We start from the raw sequence: 20,522 nt of genomic DNA on the forward strand, positions 1-20,522 counted from the left end.
TTTAACCCAGAATTCACATTCTGTACGGCCACAGCTTTCATGATGGAATGATAGCAACAGTTTCCCACCTTGCCTTCTAATTCACACTGTCCATCATGATGATTTTGCACGATCCTTTGAGAACAGAATTCCCTTCGTGATCCTAAGAGGAGGAGCAAGATGCTTGATATCAACTTGGGGACCAAAATGGCAGCCACAGGAGACTGGCGTGCTAACCCCGTGCCTTTTCAAGGGCTCCTCTTCCCATCTATGCTGGAAACCTAGGATTAGTTCTTTTCAAAGGCACTTGTAGCCCTCAGACCTTGTATCCAAAGGGTCACAGGGAACGACCCTTTTTTGGGAAGGTCATCTCTGTCCTGCCTGTTAAATCACGTGTCATCAACATGTGGGGGGATCCTAGGAAGCACTTCTCATGCTGCATGCAGAATCGCCTGGGGAAGTTTAAAAAAAAAAAATCTATGCATATTTACATATATATTTATTTATATTGAGTGTGCAAGTACAAGGGAGCATGTGGTGTGTGTGTGATGTGTGCACATGTGTGGGTATGTGTCTACACAAGCCCCTCTCTAGCACTCCTGAATTAGAATCGTCCTTGCTGGGGCCTAGTAACCGGCATTTTTTAAAGCTTGCTAGGAAAGTTCTAGTTGTACGGTCAGATTCGGGAGCTACTGTTCAAAGGCAGGGGTTCTCTACATCGCGTGTCACAGCACGTTTTTCTCTCATCGTTTGCTGTGATTAAAGAGTATCAATATTTATGAAAGACCCCCTGTCAGGAATTAGGGTGGATGTGAGCTTATCTCCACAACACGGACACTCTCTCTCCGTCACTCCCCTGCTCTAACACTTTTCTTGCACAGCGGAAAGAGGGAGTTATGTTGCTAGTGCAGAAACCAGCATCCTGTCTCATCTCTGCAGGAGTCTGCCATGCGCAAGGGCCACTGATGGGCCGTTAGTCCATGCAGTCGAAATAATGCTTTACTTACCAGAAAGAAAGGGAGGGCGGAGGGGAGGACTATTTTCAGTAGCTAGTGCAGTTCACTCCTGAGAGTGCACTACTGACCGAGGAGGTCTACACCAGACTAACAACAGCATGTTCTCCTGCCTAAGCCAGAATGCCTGGCTTACCTCTCCAACCAGAACCTGTCCCTGGTGCGGGTCCATCCTCTTTCCACCGGCAACCTCTTTTAATGCCTGTAAATGTTCTCCGCTCTTTGCTCGGTCAACTGGGATGGCTGCAGTCAAGGACCCACAAGAGATTCGAAAGGAGTCATGAAACACGACAAAAACCATAGATTCCTTTAGTATCCGTCCCACCGCCCCTGCTTTCCACCACCCCTGGGCATACTCCCTTAGCATCAATGATCCCTGCACCAGTCATTAGGCGGTGAAATTGAAATAGAAATACCACAAAGAGAGGAGAGCCTATTACCTAAAACCAAGCTCTCTGGAAGGAGCACATGAGCTCATTTGTTCAAGTGCGGGGGAAACGGACGGGGGCTGGGCAAAGTGCGCACGCCGTTGGCTGTTCTAACAAAATCAAACCCAACAGGCAGCCAAAGCTTTCTGTGCCACTTCTGTGTTTGATTAAACAACACGACCTGTCAGGCCAGGTAGCCCGTGCTCCTTCCCGCACAGACCAGCTGAATTCAGAGAGCCCCTCAGGTGTATGGCGACAATGTACTTGGGTCTTTCGATCCATACTGGTCACATTTCTGATTCCCTTCCCACATGTTCCTGTAGCCGAAGGACATGCTTACTCGCTCTGTGATCTGTAAAAATACATAAACGCTCCCACAGCTGAATGCAATTAATCTGAAGCAGCGTCACAGACACTTACAAACCACAAAATGAAAAAAGGTGGGGGTGGGAGAAAGAGATGAATTCAAATAATTCTTACATGTTTTGTGCCACATTGCAACAAAAAAAAAAATTTTAATTTGCCTATGAAGGCTTGGAAAAGTACGATTTCCAGACCACTCTTCCATTGAGCTGATCGGCACAAACTTCGGCTCAGATATTTTTACTTTAGGATAGATACTAGTACCTTTAAAAAGCAACACCCAGAATAGTACCCACTACTAAAATACCTGCAGAGTGCACTGTAATAACAATTAAACCGACTAGTGGGAGAAAGGAAGAAAATGAAATCATTACTCCAGAATTTCTCTTCCTCCCAGTGCTGCCAGCTTCTGAATGCTCAGGCGGAGGAGAAAGTCCTTAGAAAAATCTTAGCTAGTAAGGTCAAACAAAAATCAAGTTGTATGGAGGGAAAGGGCAAGGTTGTTTCCTCTGTGTTTATCATATAATTTAACAGACTCCTGAAACAAATGCGCAGATGACACTCATTTGTTCCCAATGTTACATGATCAGTAGTTCTTCAGAATTTGCCCACATTGATTTTCAGGGTCACTACCAATGCGGAGAGTGACTCAAAATGTTCATGTCATCTGGGATCCCGGGGTGTAAAGTACTGTAACACTGTAAAGGTTTGAATGATTACATAATCCTTAGGTTTGCTGCCTTTGAAAAAAGCACCTTGTTTCTTATAAGACAGGCTCATTTCTTTCCCTGCAAGGGTTTACTCTTTTGGCTTACAGCGTAGTGTAGGAACGGAATCCACAGGTAATATTCATGACCCAAGTGGAAAAGGCCCCTTGGCCTAATGTTCCAGATCGAGTCCGGATAAAGCCATTATCGAAAATTTTACACCTGCTCTCCTGTTTTTTTGTTTGTTTGTTTGTTTTTGCAACAATTTTTTTAAAATTTGTTTATTTACAGCATAACAGTGTTCATTGTTTTGGCATCACACCCAGTGCTCCATGCAGTATGTGCCCTCCCTATTACCCACCACCTGGTTCCTCAACCTCCCACCCCCCCCCCCCGCCCCTTCAAAACCCTCTGGTTGTTGTTCAGAGTCTCTCATGGTTCATCTCCCCTTCCAGTTTCCCTCAACTCCCTCTCCTCTCCATCTCCCCATGTCCTCCATGTTATTTGTTATGCTCCACAAATAAGTGAAACCATATGATACTTGACTCTCTCTGCTTGACTTATTTCGCTCAGCATAATCTCTTCCAGTCCCGTCCATGTGGCTACAAAAGTTGGGTATTCATCCTTTCTGATGGAGGCATAATACTCCATTGTATATATGTACCACATCTTCCTTATCCATTCATCCGTTGAAGGGCATCTTGGTTCTTTCCACAGTTTGGCGACCGTAGCCATTGCTGCAGTTTTGATTTTTTTTTTTAATATTTTATTTATTTATTTGACAGAGAGAGGTCACAAGTAGGCAGAGAGGCAGGCAGAGAGAGAGGGAGAAACAGGCTCCCCACTGAGCAGAGAGCCCGATGCGGGGCTCGATCCCAGGACCCTGAGATCATGACCTGAGCCGAAGGCAGAGGCTTAAACCACTGAGCCATCCAGGCGCCCCTGCAGTTTTGATTTTAAATTTGAAGCACAACTTCCCCTCTGGCATCTGGGTAGTCACATTGAGTTAATCATTCCAACAATAAGAAAGAATAAGGCAGAAAACAAAGGAGAGGGATTCCCAGCGAATTACACACACGACCACTGGTGATCCACAACCTCCTTTCTCCTTAGTACGAAATACTTTGCTCTAGGAAATGGGTTTAAAAGTAGAAAAAATCTTGCCCTTTTATGAACAGAGAGATGAAGTCCTGAGGAATTGTAAAATAGAGATATAAACAAACCCTCAGAGAAGAAAAAAGTCCCCCTGGTTAATGGTGTGGTAGGTTAGAAGTGAGGAGGGGAAGCAAGCAAGGGGAAGACTCCATCCTTTCCAGACAAAATGTGTCAGTGTATTTTCAAGTTGAGTGTCTAAAACATTTTTATCTTCCAGAATGTTCAATAAATCAATACATTTGCTTAAATGGTAACAAGAGAACCAGTTAAAAAAAAGAGAAATGTTTAATAATAACATGACTCTTTTCAGAGTGTATCATCTGAAAGATAATTTTATGGAGAGATGAGTAAAACGATAGCTTGCTTTTAAATATTTATCTGCCTTTTACCCAGAAACACAAAATCCATGAAAAATTTGTGCAATAATTTCACATACTGTGTACTAACGATGTATCTATACAATAGTTAATTCTTGTGTCCCCCAAATATTCTCATTATGTAAAATAGTTTCACTGACTTTTCTATTTTAACTGTTTTCCTTTGGTCTCCCTGTAGAGCGTAACTCATTGACCACCTTTTTACACACAGGTATACACACTGTACAGAAATGTGACAGCAAGGAAAAAATCTCATTTTATGCAACTAAGAAATTAACACTAAAGGATTTTTTGGGGCTGGAGCAAACTGTGTAGCAAATAACACAACAGCCCGTGAGACTGATTCTGAAGTATGCCTTCTAAATTCCCAAGTTACAGGGCTTGAGACTTTGGGGTGATACTTATGCTTCTCTGTGATACACTGTCAGTACACAAAAAAAAATACTTATTTTCTTCAGGGGAGACTGGTAGGGGGATCCTGGTCAGGAAAGCGAGCCCCTTCTTTCTTCTGCAGGAGGTCACTTGGACAACTGTCAAAACATACAGTATTTGACTCAGCTCAGGGCTATGGGTCATGTGTATTTCCAACCGCTAAGTTATGAGAAAATGTCATTACCTAGAATCCAGTTGTCTCTATCTAGTTGATTAATGTGGCATATTATGGAAATATAAAAGTGCAGACTCAGGTGTGAAATATTCCGTCTCCAACATCGTTAAACACATGTAAGTAATTCCCTAAGATTTAATAGCCCAAGTAGGAAATTCAATGGGAGTTGAATCTGACTCCATTCAGACCATTTGATGAAGCTTAGAAGATGTGCTAATAGTGGTTTACATTTCACAAAGTCCTTTCAGAGGTTTTACCTCATTTAATGCTTATTGCAATCTTGTGAACATTAAATGGGTACTAATATTAAAATGCCCATTTTATGCAAGTTGAGCGGTTAAGACTAATTAATCCAAGCTGGCACAGGTAGCAGGAACTGGGATGTGAACACAGTATCAAGCAATGGTTAAAAGCCTTACTGTGAAATCAAATATAACGTGACTTTCAGTCTTGGCTTTGCTTTGAGATATGGGTGATGGAGCCCGTCTGTAACTCTGTTTTCTCTTGTACAAAAAGGGAAAAACCAGGGGCACCTGGGTGGCTCAGTGGGTTAAAGCCTGTGCCTGTGGCTCAGGTCATGGTCTCAGGGTTCTGGGATCGAGCCCCACATCGGGATCTCTGCTCGGCAAGGAGCCTGCTTCCCCCTCTCTTTCTGTTTGCCTTTCTGCCTACTTGTGATCTCCATCTGTCAAATAAATAAATAAAACCTTCAAAAAAAAAAAAAAACCAAAAAACAAAAAAGAGAAAAACCAGAATACACCTCCCAGCCTTGTTGAAAGGACTAAATGAGAACGTTTGAAAACCAGTAAGTCACATAAAGAACACTGAAATGGTAGCCAGGATTACTGTGACCCTCATAAAGGCTGGAGCTCTCTTGGCCTCTATAGGGTGAGGAACACCCCAGCTGTGGGAGATGAGCCTCAGACACGTGGGTCGTCAGGTCCTGACCTGCTTGCCATCTCTCTTTGCAAAGGCAATATTGACAGAAAAACCACTACACACAGCGTGCCTGGCTGGCTCAGTTCGGGAGAGCATGTGCCCCTTGATCTCAAGCTTTTAAATTTGAGGCCATATTGGGTGTAATGATTACTTAAAAAGAAAATCTTTTTAAAGAAGTACTACACAAAAGGGTACCATGCTTTAAAGAAACGAACACTAAATTAAAAAAATAAATTCATAGAAAACACACTCAGGAAGTAGTTAAGTCTTCACAGTTCTTTTTCCATGTTGACCATAATTTCTTAGTGCCATTAAAATGGACTGTGGTGAAATTAAATGAAAATGAATCACATAAACAGCAGAGATAGATTGTTATCCGCCCTGGTTCTTCCAGTCACTTACGCAGTTATTACAGGGCTTCTGTGTGCAGAATATTTCACCGTCTCTGACCGAACATGTTTTCTTAATTTCTTATTTATGGCACACAGAGACATGCACACACACACACACACCACACAAACACACACCACACACCACACACACTAATGGGTCATGTTTCTGGTCAAGCGTCCTCAAGGAGTCCCTATTAAAATGTTGAACAGAATCAAAACTTGTACTTTTCTCCTATTTTTAGTGTGCAAATTCTCTTTGGAGTCTAACCCACTCGGGCCACAAAGAAAGGAAAACAAGTGAAACCGTCTACTGACACCAGTTCTGCCATCCAAAGTTTAGGAAGCATAAAAGTGCTGCCAGCGATGACCACTGAAACAGCAAAGTGCATGAAAACACAATCCTCCTGGGCTGCAACACCTGAGACGAAAAATCGGCTATGTGCTGTTTTCACAATGTTCAAAGTCTTCCGAACATGTAAGAATGTACCAGTTAGGGTTTTTCTTTTTTTTCCCGAGATATGGTCATTTCTGAGAAATTGATAGGTGCTACAAGTCACAGATAGACTCCCCAAAATATGAAGGTCTCAGCACAGAAGCTTGCCATAAAAAAGAGTTCCTACATAAGTAAGTCCTCACTTCTGACAGATTTTAATCCACTCAATCTTTAAAGTCTTCTCTTTAGCTTTATCCGACTTACAAGAATAGTCACCAAAAATATAAAACTAAGAACAGGTGAAACTTCTTTGACATACTTGGGGTCTCAGAAGACTGCATAGCAACATTCTATTGAGATAACTCCAAATAATGTTCACATGAGCGGCTAAAGTGCAGAAATGTATAATTTATTAGGATTTAAATAAATCACAGGGAGAGAAGTGCTTTAAAGTCACTGGTGGATTTTCCAAAAAAAAATTTTTTTTAATGTAATTCTAAGGAATTAAGTTCTGTGAATAAAATTCTTGCCCATCTTTAATCAAAACCAAGCATGTTGATAATGTTTTAAAAACAGCACACCTGCTTTTTCAGCATTTAATGACAGTGAAATATTTGTTAATGGCAGAATCCAATTTTTAGGCACAAATACCTAAAAATATGTAGTTATCACTGTCTTTTGTCTCAGCCATTTCCCTGAGACAGTTGTTATAGTGGAAATATTTCCAAAGGCTACTAAATTTGTCAAGAATAAAAATCTTTTTTTCTGTTGAATCTAGTAGAACATGCCTAGATTTCATGGGCTGTCAAGGAGAAAAAAGAAAGTCCCCTTTCTCCCAAGGGTGCTTACATCTGCTTTTTTTCTTTTTGCAGGTGATAATTACCACCATACCATTAGCAGTCAATAAACATTTCATAGTTGCCAAAACAGCTAAAATTATAAATTCCCCAAGGATCTAGAATAACTTTACTAAAATAAGAAATCCAAACATGTAAAAAATCAAAGAACTCTATAAACAATAGAACAATGACATGAACATCAGTTTTATTCACTGAGAATATATTTTTTTTAAAAAATCTATGGCATAAACATAACTATAAGCGAACACTGCTATTCTCAGCACTTTCTGCCTAGAAAATTCAGTATACTATATGAAAACATCATTACATTAAAGCATATAAACTTATTTATGTACAACATGATTTTTTTAATGCCAAGGTTAAAAGGAAGAAGGCACCAGAAATATTGAAAAATACAAAGAAGCAAGGTGGAAATACTGTAAGATTATCATAATCCAGTTTGCCATGGGGAAAATATTTAAGATAAAATTGAAAATAAAATAAACATAGGTTATGATATAGCCAAATTAGTGTGAAATGTATCAAATTGGCTGGCTGCACGTTATGGAGGTCACAGAAAATTGCTTTAAAATGTTTCCCCACAAATTAGCATATATAAACTATTCTCTATGGTTTCCAATATGCTACCTAAAAACACAGTTGTTGCTCCCCAAGGGAGCTTGGTTCCAATCCAAGGCAGATGAGATAGATGGAGCCAGAATGGCAGTGTTTGACAGACACTGATAAAAAAGTCCAGTGACATTCTACAGAGTTGCAATATTCCATTTTATTAGAAGCAGCAAAGAGGTTAATAGTATGAGCTCTGGAGTCAGACCAGTGTTGAAATTCTGGTCCCACCACTATAGGCTGGAAGCCACTTAACCTCTCCAAACTCAGCGTTCAAAGCTGAACGAAAGGAGGTTAGAGTACTTTCTTCAAAGCTTATAGCTGCAAGCGAGAATGCAGGCAACTTCTGAACCATTATTGGGTACAAAGCCTACATTCAATACATACCAGTTAGGGGCACCTGGGTGGCTCAGTGGGTTAAAGCCTCTGCCTTCGGCTCAGGTCACAATCTCAGGGTCCTGGGATCGAGCCCCACATCGGGCTCTCTGCTCAGCAGGGAGCCTGCTTCCCCCTCTCTCTGCCTGCCTCTCTGCCTAGTTGAGATTTCTCTCTGTCACATAAATAAGATATAAAAAAAAAAGTAATCAATACATACCAGTTATTATTTTTTTTGAAGCAAACAGTTTAAAAATACCAATCAGTTTCATTGAAAACATTTACTTGGTACCATTGGTATTATAGGAAATTCAGGCTTTCTTGCTTAAGGAATCCCACAAGGGATGTACAGAGAAACAAGAGAATAGAAATACTGAAATGTACAATATTGCATGATTAGTACTGATTTCATTACTTTGCAGGCTTAATGGCTTTTCTCTGTGGTTTCTGAAGATATGGCAACATTCTCATCAACATGTTCCCAATCTTTCTCTTTCCATTTTAGAAACTGAAAAAGCTCAGGCCCACAAAGCTACAAATGACACACTTGCCCAAAATTAAGAAAAGTAGCATGGAATGGGTAGTTATTTTTCATGCAGGGGTTTATCAATACCAAACAGAAACCTACAGGGCAATGCATCTGAAAGGATAAAATTCAATGGCACCATGTTGGAAATATGTACAATGTTCTCACAGAGACATGTACTTAATTTGTTTTGAATGGTTGATAGCTAAGGTAAACTCCATATGCAAAGTAAAATTTAAAGCTTTTATTGATTCACAGTCACTAAGTAGTTGCAAGTTGTATGGACTTCACAGGGAGATCCTTTTTTTATTATTAATAATGTCTGCAAAGTGACTTGAATTTTGTAAAAAGTAGCACCAATGTAACAGTATTCCACTCCATTCCCTAGACAAATGACAAAAATTAAAAACTGCAAACAGGTTTAAACCCTCTCACACTTGTCTATTTAAAAAATTGAAAATTACAGGGGCACCTGGGTGCCTTAGTGGCTCAGTTGGTTAAGCATCCAACTCTTGGTTTCAGCTTAGGTCATGATTTCAGGGTAGTAAGATAGAGCCCCACATCAGCAAGGAATCTGCTTGAGATACTCGTCCTCGTCCTGTTCATGCGCACATGCACACGCGCTAAAATAAATAAAATCTTTTTTTTTTAAAGATTGTATTTATTTATTTGACAGACAGAGATCAAAAGGAGGCAGAGAGGCAGGCAGAGAGAGAAAGGGGAAAGCAGGCTCCCCTGCTGAGCAGAGAGCCAGATGTGGGGCTCGATCCCAGGACCCTGAGACCATGACCTGAGTTGAAAGCAGAGGCTTAACCCACTGAGCCACCCAGGCGCCCCCAAAATAAATAAAATCTTTTAAAAAATCTTTTTAAAAAAATCTTTAAAAAAACTATACAACACCTTCATGTTCGAGAGCATCCACTAATCAATAAAGATGTCAATATATGTATTACTTCCACCTTTAAGACAATGGTCAACAGTATGCTCCAGACTACTTTTGCAAGCAAAACACAGAACATAAAATTTTATCATTTTATATTCAAAATAGTAGTGATGATGTGACAGCAAGGGAGAGAGTGGTTTAAAATTCCAATTCACCCTGCAATTCAAAAGGCTATCTTCGCCAAACTGCAGTTCTAAAAGCCAAATAGTGGATCCTGACAAGAATTTTTAATAGAATAAAAAATTACCAGGTGCATACTCCGTAGTAAGGATGTACACTGGCAAACTTTTTTTCTCGTGTGGGTGTATGCTAGGTCACAATGCAAAATATGTTTTTCACTCTGAGTTGCTGTCAAAGATTTAGTTACTGCGCTAAGACTAACTAAAGTTTGCCTGCTGGCGCCCCCTACAGGCTCTCAATGTTAAAAACTTCAATCCTAGAGTAAATAAATAACCCTTTTGTTCAGAAACTAGAACTCAGTAGTTTATAGAGAACAGATGCTTCCGTAGATATATAGGCAGTGTTTGATCCCAAAACATAAACCAAACATGTGGGAAAACTCATACTTGAAGCCAAGTCATCCTCAAGAAACTGAATGAATTGAGCAAGGTCTGTATTAGCCCTTAGGATCTAATTTCATTTAAAACTGGGAGAATAGGGGCACCTGGGTGGCTCAGTGGGTTAAGCCTCTGCCTTTGGCTCAGGTCACGATCTCAGGGTCCTGGGATCGAGCCCCACATCGGGCTCTCTGCTCAGCAGGGAGCCTGCTTCCCCTCTCTCTGCCTGCTTCTCTGCCTACTTGTGATCTCTGCCTGTCAAATAAAATCTTCAAAAAAAAAAAAAAACTGGGAGAATATATATCCATATTTCACAGTATTAGCTGAGCAAAAACTAAGAGGAGGAATCACAAGGACCTTAGAAAACTGTTAACCAGACATCCACTTTTACGAAGTTTTCACAAAACCAACAGAAACATGGCAAGGGCCACTGAAAGTCTTTTCATACCTTTACACCCCAACAAAGGATTGAGTAAAGAACAATTTTGAAATATCGAGTCTATACTTAATAGACTATTATTTTAAGAACTAATGGTTATTATACCAAAGTAGTAGAACTCTATGCAGTGAAGTAGAAAACATAGACTGATGTTCATGGAAAATAATAGAGTATTTAATCTAATACTAATGGCCTTGCTCCTCTTTCATAAAAGGTAACAAATACAAATTAAAATTAACAGCAATGTTTATAATGCTTAATCACCACTACCATCAAAAACAAAACAAGGGGTGCCTGAATGGCTCAGTGGGTTAAAGTCTCTGCCTTCAGCTCAGGTCATGATCCCAGGGTCCTGGAATCAAGACCCGCATCGGGCTCTGGTCAGCAGGGAGCCTGCTTCCTCCTCTCTGCCTGCCTCTCTGCCTACTTGTGATCTCTGTCAAATAAATAAACAAAATCTTTAAAAAACAAAACTGCAGAAGCCCAAGAAAAGAGTAGCTTTCAAATACAAAAAGCTTGCCAATAATCATCAAACACTAGTCTGACCTTAATTTCAACTGTATCAAGTCACCTCTATCAGAACGCTGGGGTGGTTTAGTTAACCTAAGGTCGAATGCAGAATCAGGTTAAGAGGCCAAATGGTAGATGATCCTCCTGTAGAAAGGAGATCACTTGGCAGTAATGTACCGTAATGGTGATTGGAAACACAAGCAATAGCAGTTTTGTTTTTTTTTTTGACACATTATTAGCTCCTCACATAGGTATTTGAGACTAAAATTGGAAAAAAAGTGCCCTACCAATGGCACTTTTGTTGGTTCACGTGTTTAAAGCTATCCTCTCATCTGAAATGATCCCACACATTGACTGACATATATTCATTCACCCTGTGTTAACAGTAACATTAATTAGATCCAGACTAGATAGTAGTACACTGGGGATTGGGATTAGAAATTTATCCTTGGCTTTGTTAAGAATTAACATCTGAATCAGTAAAAACGTCACACAAAACCAGTAATTTCTATCAATGAGAGCTCCACTGTAGCAAAACATTTGCCTTGCTACCATTAAACAGATACAACTGTGTTTTAATAGTGTGCTTGGTCCCTTCCAAACCACCCAAAAACTCATGCTTATTACAAACATAATGCTGGTTACATTATCATCTATTCAAAACAAATGGTCACACAGACCTTGCCATTTACTTAATTTATAAAATAGATAAAATTTATTTGAAATGAATGAAAATGAAATTTGTTCCCATTCCTTAGTATTTTCCTGTAAAGTTGAGATCTAAAGAATTCTTCGTAGACAATGCCTAATCTTCTGAAGGGGAATTTTATAATAATGAGAAAAGCAATTTTAAAGTGAGAAAATAAGCCCAAGTGATATGTCTCCTCTTCTTATCACCATCCAGTCCTTAGTGTGTAATATCACTTCCTTCTCCTGTTATTCTTTACAAATACTCATCACAGAGCTGACCTATGTGTAAGTCATCTCTTCACTGTGTTCTCTCCCTTCTCTCTATTCCACTTACGGAAAATGTCCTTCTGATTGACTGGGAGGCATACTGAAAAATCTCAAGATAACATTCAAATAATTTTTTTCATAAAACTGTTTGTGCTTTTGTATCTGGGATACCGGGATCCATCCACAACCAAAAAAATATGGCTATCCGAGGTTACTCACAACTTCCTCTGCAATACCCTTCTCACTCATTTTAAAGAATACCCTGTTCATTACATCTTCTTGAATTCATGGAATATTTGACAGTCAGGGACTTCCATACCCAAATTCATATTGAGTGCATTCTCTCATGTACAGGAACCCAAAATGAAACACACAGACATATCCACTGCTCACTCATTCTCACACACAAACAAGCATACACACACATTTTCTTTCTTTCCAGAACAAGCCAGAATTACAGCTCTTTTGGTGATTGTTAGAATTTTTGGAATGGTTCATAAAATTTCCGAATTATTTTAAATTTGTAATACTTTTCTTTTTTTCTTTTTTTTTTTCCAATTGTGAACCATTCCATATTGCATCTTTATTGCAAAAGTCAACATGCTTCTTAGAAATTCAGATTGTAATCGATAAAACAAACATTACATATATGAATTTAAATGTATAAACAGTTAGAAATTCAACAATATCTCCTATTATACTATTACACAAGTTCACAATTTTGTAAAAACTATAATACAGGCATACTATACATCAAGAGGAACCACTATTCCTTTTCACATGATTTTTTTCTTCTTTTTGAAATAATGATCCATAACCACGGACCTATCTAACTAGACTGTTTCCCAATTTATCATCTGAGCTCGTGACAATGTTTTCCTGATATTACAACACGAAGAAAGTGAGGGAAATCCCGTATGCCCTAGGGTTACTTTGTTAAGCCTGGGCAACAATCCATTAGTAAACCAGGCTAACCTAGTCAGACCGGTGGCTTTGACTACTCATTAGCTTTTTAGATGTCATACTCATTTAAAAGAATAAAATTTGCCTCAGATGGAGTATGTTATTTTTGTTAAGGGAAGAGGCCAGGAAAACAAGCCGTGATAGTTACTTAAAGAGAAATTCTAGGGCTTGAGGATTTGCGGGTGGGGGTTAAAAAAAATTCTAAAGGAAAAAAATACATACATTCAACTATTTTATGTTAACCTTAACTAAATTTTCTAATAATATATTCAACCCATATTTTGAATTCATTTTAGAAAGTCAAACACGTCTTAGAGTTCTTAGGACATTTATAAATTATTTTAGTCCTACTTTAAGGTGCACTGAAAATTACACTATTTTATAGAAAGGGCTTCAAATCTTCCTGAAAACAGTGTCCGTCTATTTTTTACTTGAACACCCTTTTCTTTCATCCCCTGTCCCCCAGTAACTAAAAAAAATCAAACAAATCTTCTACTCTCTCTATACTGAGAGTATTATCATATGATGTCAATTCTGAAGTTCAAAAAAATCATATGAAAAGGAATCTCATTCTGCTGAACTGTCAGTCTACTGAAAATTTTCTTTTACAGCTCCATTAATTTACTGTAATTTTCAGTTTCCAAATACAAAAATACAACAATTCTTATTGAAATCTATACGCTGGTAGTTTTAGTACACAAAAAAACCAAACAAATTATTTACAAAATTATACAGCTTAAGAAAAAACTTTGTACAAAAAATATATAAATCCTTTGTTCCCTCTATCACGTTTAAACTGTCAGGACTCAAAATATTCACCACAATGAATCTTTCAAAATATATACCAACTGAGCCACAGACATCAAAATTTCATTAGAGATGATGGAGGAGGAAGGAGCAAGATTGCTTATTCTAGGTATCCCGTTGTAAGGTTTTCCTGCTTTTATGAGCTTATTTTAGCTTCAGTGTTATCAGAAATATAATAACCTAGAAAAGGGAAGTCTTTATTATTGTGAAGGGAAAATTACATGAACTTAAAAATGATCCTGGTTTGAGACATCATTCCAGGAAAATACGTGGAGAAGAAAAGATAATCACAACATGGGATTTAACTTCTTATAGCTAAGTAAATCTAGAGTCCTGATGGTTTTAGGTTTCTTAGCGAACAGTTTCTATTTTGAGAAACAAGCCTTTACCTCAGGAAACAAAATCCTTGATATAGTAATCAATCACCAAGAACTTTCTGAAGCCAACAGGAAGTTTCAAATTTTCACACCACACATATATAAAAACATAGATGTGTATATCCTTGAAAAAGTGACATCCTATGTACATTATTTTATTTTCTCAGGGGTCAATACAGTGTAGTGTTGCTCCTCTGCTTTTCCATCTAACATTCAGAACACAAGGACATAAATTTACATATATATTTTACTTAACAGATACTCTACTCTATACAGTGTACAGTAAAAATGCACACAGTGAAGGAAACTGTCTAATGAAGGATGCATATGTTCATGGATAGCAACAAGCTACAAAATTATGAAAATATAAAGTCATCTGATCAAAGTCAAGTTATGACTCCCATTTATTACTAGCATCCCCATCCCCCTATCCCACCCCACCCCCACCCTATCCCCAGTCACCTCATCATCATGGTTTAAGTTTAGGTGAAGAATTTCAGACACTTTTTAACCCTTCCATATAACTATTAACTAAACTGAAGCTTCGAAAAAGAAAAAAGAAAAGCTGGTGACTCTCTACCCCCACCCCCGCAAACCTTCCATTATTCTCATCAAAACATCACTTACTTATCAAGGTGCTGGTTTAAACTTTTTATTGGGGACTGACTTTGGGTGGCCCAGAAGAATCACTTATCTCAATAGTGGGTAAGTCAGGGCTATTAATATAAAGGCAGGAGAAAGAAAACGGGGACAAGAAAGGGGCAAGAGGTGAAAGCCTTTTACATTCTGAGAATATTTTTAAACAACTGAACCAATATTCACTAATTTCAAAGCAAACTAAGGATCAGTAGCATAAATCCAGGACAGTTAATATGATGACAGAATGGAAATACCATGGAGCTAGCTACCACTGCCTTACAGCATTTAATACAGAGTCTGTTATGATTTACACTAAAATAGTACTTGTACTGCACATAAACAACCCCCCTCGAAAATTTAGATTGAATACAAACTGGGCTCCCTCCATAGTAAAAAAATTAAAATAAATTTACTTTTCTTCTTCCAAGACAACTCTTGAAAGCAAAAGGGTATTTTAATTACAAATATCTCCTGTCTGACGACCCATCCATAATAGTTGAGAGTTAAGAGATTCCAGGCGATTTTGACATTTAATGAAATTTTATCAGCAGATTATAATCCAAAATAAAATTTCTGAACACCCTGTCATTTACATCATAATCCAACACCAATAGCAACAAAACAGGTGGTGTGGAAAATAAGGCTCTAGAGATTATCCATATCATTCCTGTGGATCTTCACAACTGTGTAAAAGTCACTAGGCCTTTGGTGCTTTAATATCATGAACAGTTATGAGATGTGTTTAAATAGCAAACTTGCTGTCCTTAAACCTACTGTGTGGAAAAGAAAAATAAAAAAAATTTTTGGCTCATTGACTTCTTTAAATAATTTTAAAAAGTTGTTCTTCTAAACAATATTCCTAAAAATTATACAGCTCGCATCAGATTTCATCTTCGCCATGAACGAGACTCATATTCATCTTCATCTTCATCATCATCATCATGCAAAAACAAATCTGAGGTCTCTGTTTCCTGAAGAAAGAGAGGGTAAAATCTGCTTAGTAGTACAAGCAAGTTATTAGGCCAAAGAACAAAAAGACTAGTATATAAAACCCAGGCTAGAGTTACAAGTGATGCAGTCAGAGAGTATCCTTCAGGGCAAAGACACCCCAAACAGTTTTTTAACATATACATATTCGCTCCCTTGTTAATTTTGCTAGTTTTAAGAGATTTCCATTCTAATATCATCAGGGAAATAATACATGAATGTTTAGTAGGAAAAATAAAAGAGAAATACCTATGAAATGGTTTTAATAAAATTAATTTAATGAAATTAAATAAATTTAAATTAATTTTATTCCATTAACTTAAAAAGAAGGAAAATAAATGACCAAGCCCCTAAACCTTTCCTTTAATATCCAATTATCTGTGATGGAGAACACATGAACTTCCCCATGACACCAACACTCTCAACCTTACATAAAAATCTGGAATCTTACATGTGGTAGAAATATCTACAAACATTCCCAAAACACCAAGATTTTTCTTTCCTTTTCTTTTTATTAAAGATGGGAAATGTTTCTGCTTTGTTTTTTAAAATTACCCAGCCAGAGGACTCTTGATCAATCATGAATGCTAGCATCTTTTAAAACCAAAATTAAAACAAATCAAGTAACTTGAAACGTTGGCTAAGTGTCCATTTTAACAAAGAAATTAAAAACGGAGTAAAAAGCAAAATTATTTTTCATGTATTTTAAGAGTTTCATTATATTTAACAGTTCTACTATGTTAAGTCCCTGGTTTTTATATTTCTTCCCTTTTATTTCCACTTCCTTACTCTCAGTTTAATCAATTGCACATAAAAGGAAAGTAAGAAACTCAAATCTATTACTTATGGAACATGAATAAGCAAAAAGCTAAAACAACCAGCTAAAATTAAATTTGTTCATGTAATCCATGTCCTCACTTAACAGAATAAAAATTTCTAGAGCACGAAGCCAAATAAACTCAAAGAAAAAAGGAAAAAAACCAAAAAACCAAAAAAAGTCCCTCCTATGCCAGAAAATATCCCCTGCAAAGAACTTTTTATGCCTGCAACTGTTCTGGTTCTTTAGTAAACTTGTAGACTAGTCTTAAGTTACAGTGTGCATAAAAGAACAATATTTATTTTAAGATTTATTTTATTTACTTTAATGTCAAGAAAAATGCTAATTGAGAAATAATCTAATTGAATGTTTATTTTCAGTAGTTAAATTTACCTCCTCCTTGACTTCTTCTTCCTCAGTCTCAGTGGATACAGAAGGCACCTTGGCCTTGTGCCATGATATTTGTAGCCGACGGTCTTTGAATTTTGACCCTTGGTTTGCAGGCTAAAATAGATTTTAGAAAAACGGTAAGTTTGCATTCAAATTGTATGCTATTTAAAAAATGTAATGATTGGGAGGAAAATTAAAGTGGATCTATACAATATCTAGTAAGAGCTAGAAAAAGTAAAATCCTTCTCCTTTTTAAAAATTTATTTTATTTAAATTCAATTAGTGAACATAGTCTATCTTTAGTTTCAGAGGCAGAGTTGTTATTCATCTGTTGCATGTAACACCCAATGTTCATTATTCATTACATCACGTGCCCTCCATAATGCCCAATATCTAGTTACTCAATCCCTTCACCCACCTCCCCTCCAGTAACCCTGAAGTCCCTTTTTTTTTTTAACGATTTTATTTTTATTTATTTGACAGAGAGAGACCACAAGTAGATGGAGAGGCAGGCAGAGAGAGAGAGAGAGAGAGAGAGAGAGAGAGGAAAGCAGGCTCCCTGCTGAGCAGAGAGCCTGATGCGGGACTCGATCCCAGGACCCTGAGATCACGACCCAAGCGGAAGGCAGCGGCTTAACCCACTGAGCCACCCAGGCGCCCCCTGAAGTCCCTTTTAATTAAAGAACCACATGTACTATTTTGCCCAGATAGTCTATGACTTGTATTTATGTCATGTTAACTTTAGAATTTGTCTTGGTTTAGATGATACTGTCACTCCACTTACAAAAGTCATGATGAAAACAACAAATACTTTTTTTCTTCTGCTCATGATTTAACTGACATCAGTAATGAACAAGGGCACCTGGGTGACTCAGTCGGTTAAGTGTCTGCCTTCAGCTTAGGTCATGTTCCCAGGGTTCTTGGATCGAGTCCTGCACTGGGCTCCCTGCTCAGCGGGGAGTCTGCTTCTCCCTCTGTCCCTCTCCCCTACTCGTGCTCTCTCTCAAAAATAAATAAATAAAATCTTTTTTAAAAAAGATTATTGAGCAAGATGCTGGGATTAAAGTCTCGATCCAGCTCTATCATTAATTGGCAAGTAACTGAACATAAATGAGCCTCCATAAGTTGCTTAATATCAAAGTATCTCAGGTTTTTTTTTTCATTTTTTTTCCTGTTTCAGGATTGCTCTAAGGAGTCCATAAAAAAAATGTGAGTGTTCTATCCAAATGCACAAAAATCATTGTTAGCACAATTATAAATATTAAAAGGCATTAAACCCAAAAACAAAATATACACCCTAAAATACAAATTATTCAAGTGTGTAGCAAAGTATACAGCTATGCAAATGACATACTTGGTTAATCTCATGTTTTTTAAAATTTAAATTCAATTAATTCACATAATTTATTATTGGTTTCAGAGGCAGAGGTCAGTGATTCATCAGCCTTACGTAATACCCAGTGTTCATTATACCATATACCCTCCTTAATGTCCATCACCCAGTTACCCCAACCCCCTCCCCTCCAGCAACCCTGTTTCCTATGAGCAAGAGTCTCCTATAGTTTGTCTCCCTCTGATTTTGTCTTATTTTTCCCTTTCCCATGATTTTGTTTCAACAAATACTATCTTAAAACAATTGATAGTCTTTAGCTTTGATAATCTACATAGTTAGACTGAACATTTTAAAGTATAATTTTTTAAATGCCTACTGATGTCAACTACTCCACCTGTAGTTGATAAAGCTATTCCCACTTCCTCCTCTGAAACGTCATACAACAATGGCAAGTACCAGCCATTCTATACATTTAACAAACGTTAATTAAACACCTACTTTTCCTAACTCAAGGTAAAATTGCTCAGTTTCAAATGTATTTCTTAGGACTACCACCCAAACAATTTCTTCCTCCTCAAGAAACTTCATAAAGAGAAAGCAAAAATTTTAAAGAAAAAGCAACAGAGATAAAAAGAATAGGGACCCAAAGTATCATTAAACTGAAAGCTCAGTCATTCTTATAGCTTTTCTATCAATGATGCCACAATGCAGAACATCCCCAATTCTGGGTTTAATCCTGAAAAATGTAATAGAAATGGTTCTTTTAAAAATAGGGGTTCACTCTAGTTTTTCCTAGAAAAAAATGTTGATAAATGTCATTAACCATTTGCCAAATGTTTTCACAGAACACTCAGATCACTGCATGTTAAAAGTGTTATGTTCTCTGTCTCTCTCTCTCTGTCAAATAAGTAAGTAAAATCTTAAAAAGGTGGGGGCGGGTGGCGCATGGGTGGCTAGGTCAGTTAAGCATCTGCCTTCAGCTCAGGTCATGACTCTGGGGTCCTGGGATCAAGCCCCATGGTGGGCTCCCTGCTCAGCAGGGAGTCTGCTTTTCTCACTCCCTCTGCTGTTCCCCCTGCTTATGCTCATTCTGTCAAATAAAAAAATAAAATCTTAAAAAACTTCTAAAAAATTAAAAAAAAAAACACCAGTTATATATTATGTATATTAAGCCAGATCCATAACCCATTACTGTCTGCACAGAAATCAGCCTGTGATCTAAGGGAAAACTCTATTATCCCTGTAGGGGCTACATGTTAATAACTTGGTACCAAACATTTTAACTCATGGGACATACTAAAATACCATCTTATTAAAAAAATCAGATGGATGCTGAGAGATCTCATCACAAGGAAAAAGAATTCTTACTATGTGACGTGATGGATGTGAACTACACTTATTTTACAGTAATCATTTCACTATATGTACATATATCAAACCATTATGTTGTATATCTTTAATACAGTGTTGTACATCAATTATATCTCAATAAACTTGGAGAAAAAAATCTGGTAATGCGTGTAATAGACATCTTTTGCCCTTATCGTTTAACATACACAGCCCAATTAGAGATTTTTTCACTATTTTGTTCACTTCAGTATTATCTGAATTCTTTCCAGGATTACTGAGGTAAAACAGAACCAAAGGATATTTATAAGTGTAAAACACGATGATCTGATATACATATAAAAAGAGTGAAGAGTCTCCCTATGCAGTTCATTAACAACACGTTCATCACCTTACATATTTACCTTTTCCTGATGAGAATATTTAGGTTCTACTCTCTCAGCAAATTTCAATTATACAATACAGTGTGATCAACCACAGTCACCATGTTATATATTAGATCCTTAAACTTTGTTATTTAAAAATTTTTAAAAAGATGTATTACTTCTATAACCACAGAAAGTGAGACTTTTTTAATCTGTATTTACTGGGTTGCCTTCTAAAGAGGGTAACAGTTCTGTCCTTCAAAAGGAATTTTAGGGCATTAAGTGTACTGAGTATAAACTACTGAAGGAAGAATTAGAAATTTAATTTGCA

At 37.6% G+C, this 20,522-nt stretch overlaps 1 protein-coding gene across 5 annotated transcripts in view; it reads right to left on the minus strand.

Annotated features, from left to right (window-relative positions):
• Positions 1-12,629: 12,629 nt before the first annotated feature.
• RBM27 (RNA binding motif protein 27) overlaps positions 12,630-20,522 on the minus strand; it is a 77,563-nt gene continuing 69,670 nt past the window's right edge. For all 5 annotated transcript variants that reach the window (XM_046000309.1, XM_046000306.1, XM_046000308.1 and 2 more), the window contains 2 exons: positions 17,150-17,260; positions 12,630-15,923 (listed from right to left, as the gene is read on the minus strand). In XM_046000309.1, coding sequence (XP_045856265.1) covers positions 15,840-15,923; positions 17,150-17,260 — 195 coding nt within the window. In that variant the 3' untranslated portion in view covers positions 12,630-15,839. The remainder of the gene's footprint in view (positions 15,924-17,149; positions 17,261-20,522) is intronic.

The sequence above is a fragment of the Meles meles genome, chromosome 3 (assembly GCF_922984935.1).
Source record: "Meles meles chromosome 3, mMelMel3.1 paternal haplotype, whole genome shotgun sequence".
Classification (NCBI taxonomy): domain Eukaryota; kingdom Metazoa; phylum Chordata; class Mammalia; order Carnivora; family Mustelidae; genus Meles; species Meles meles.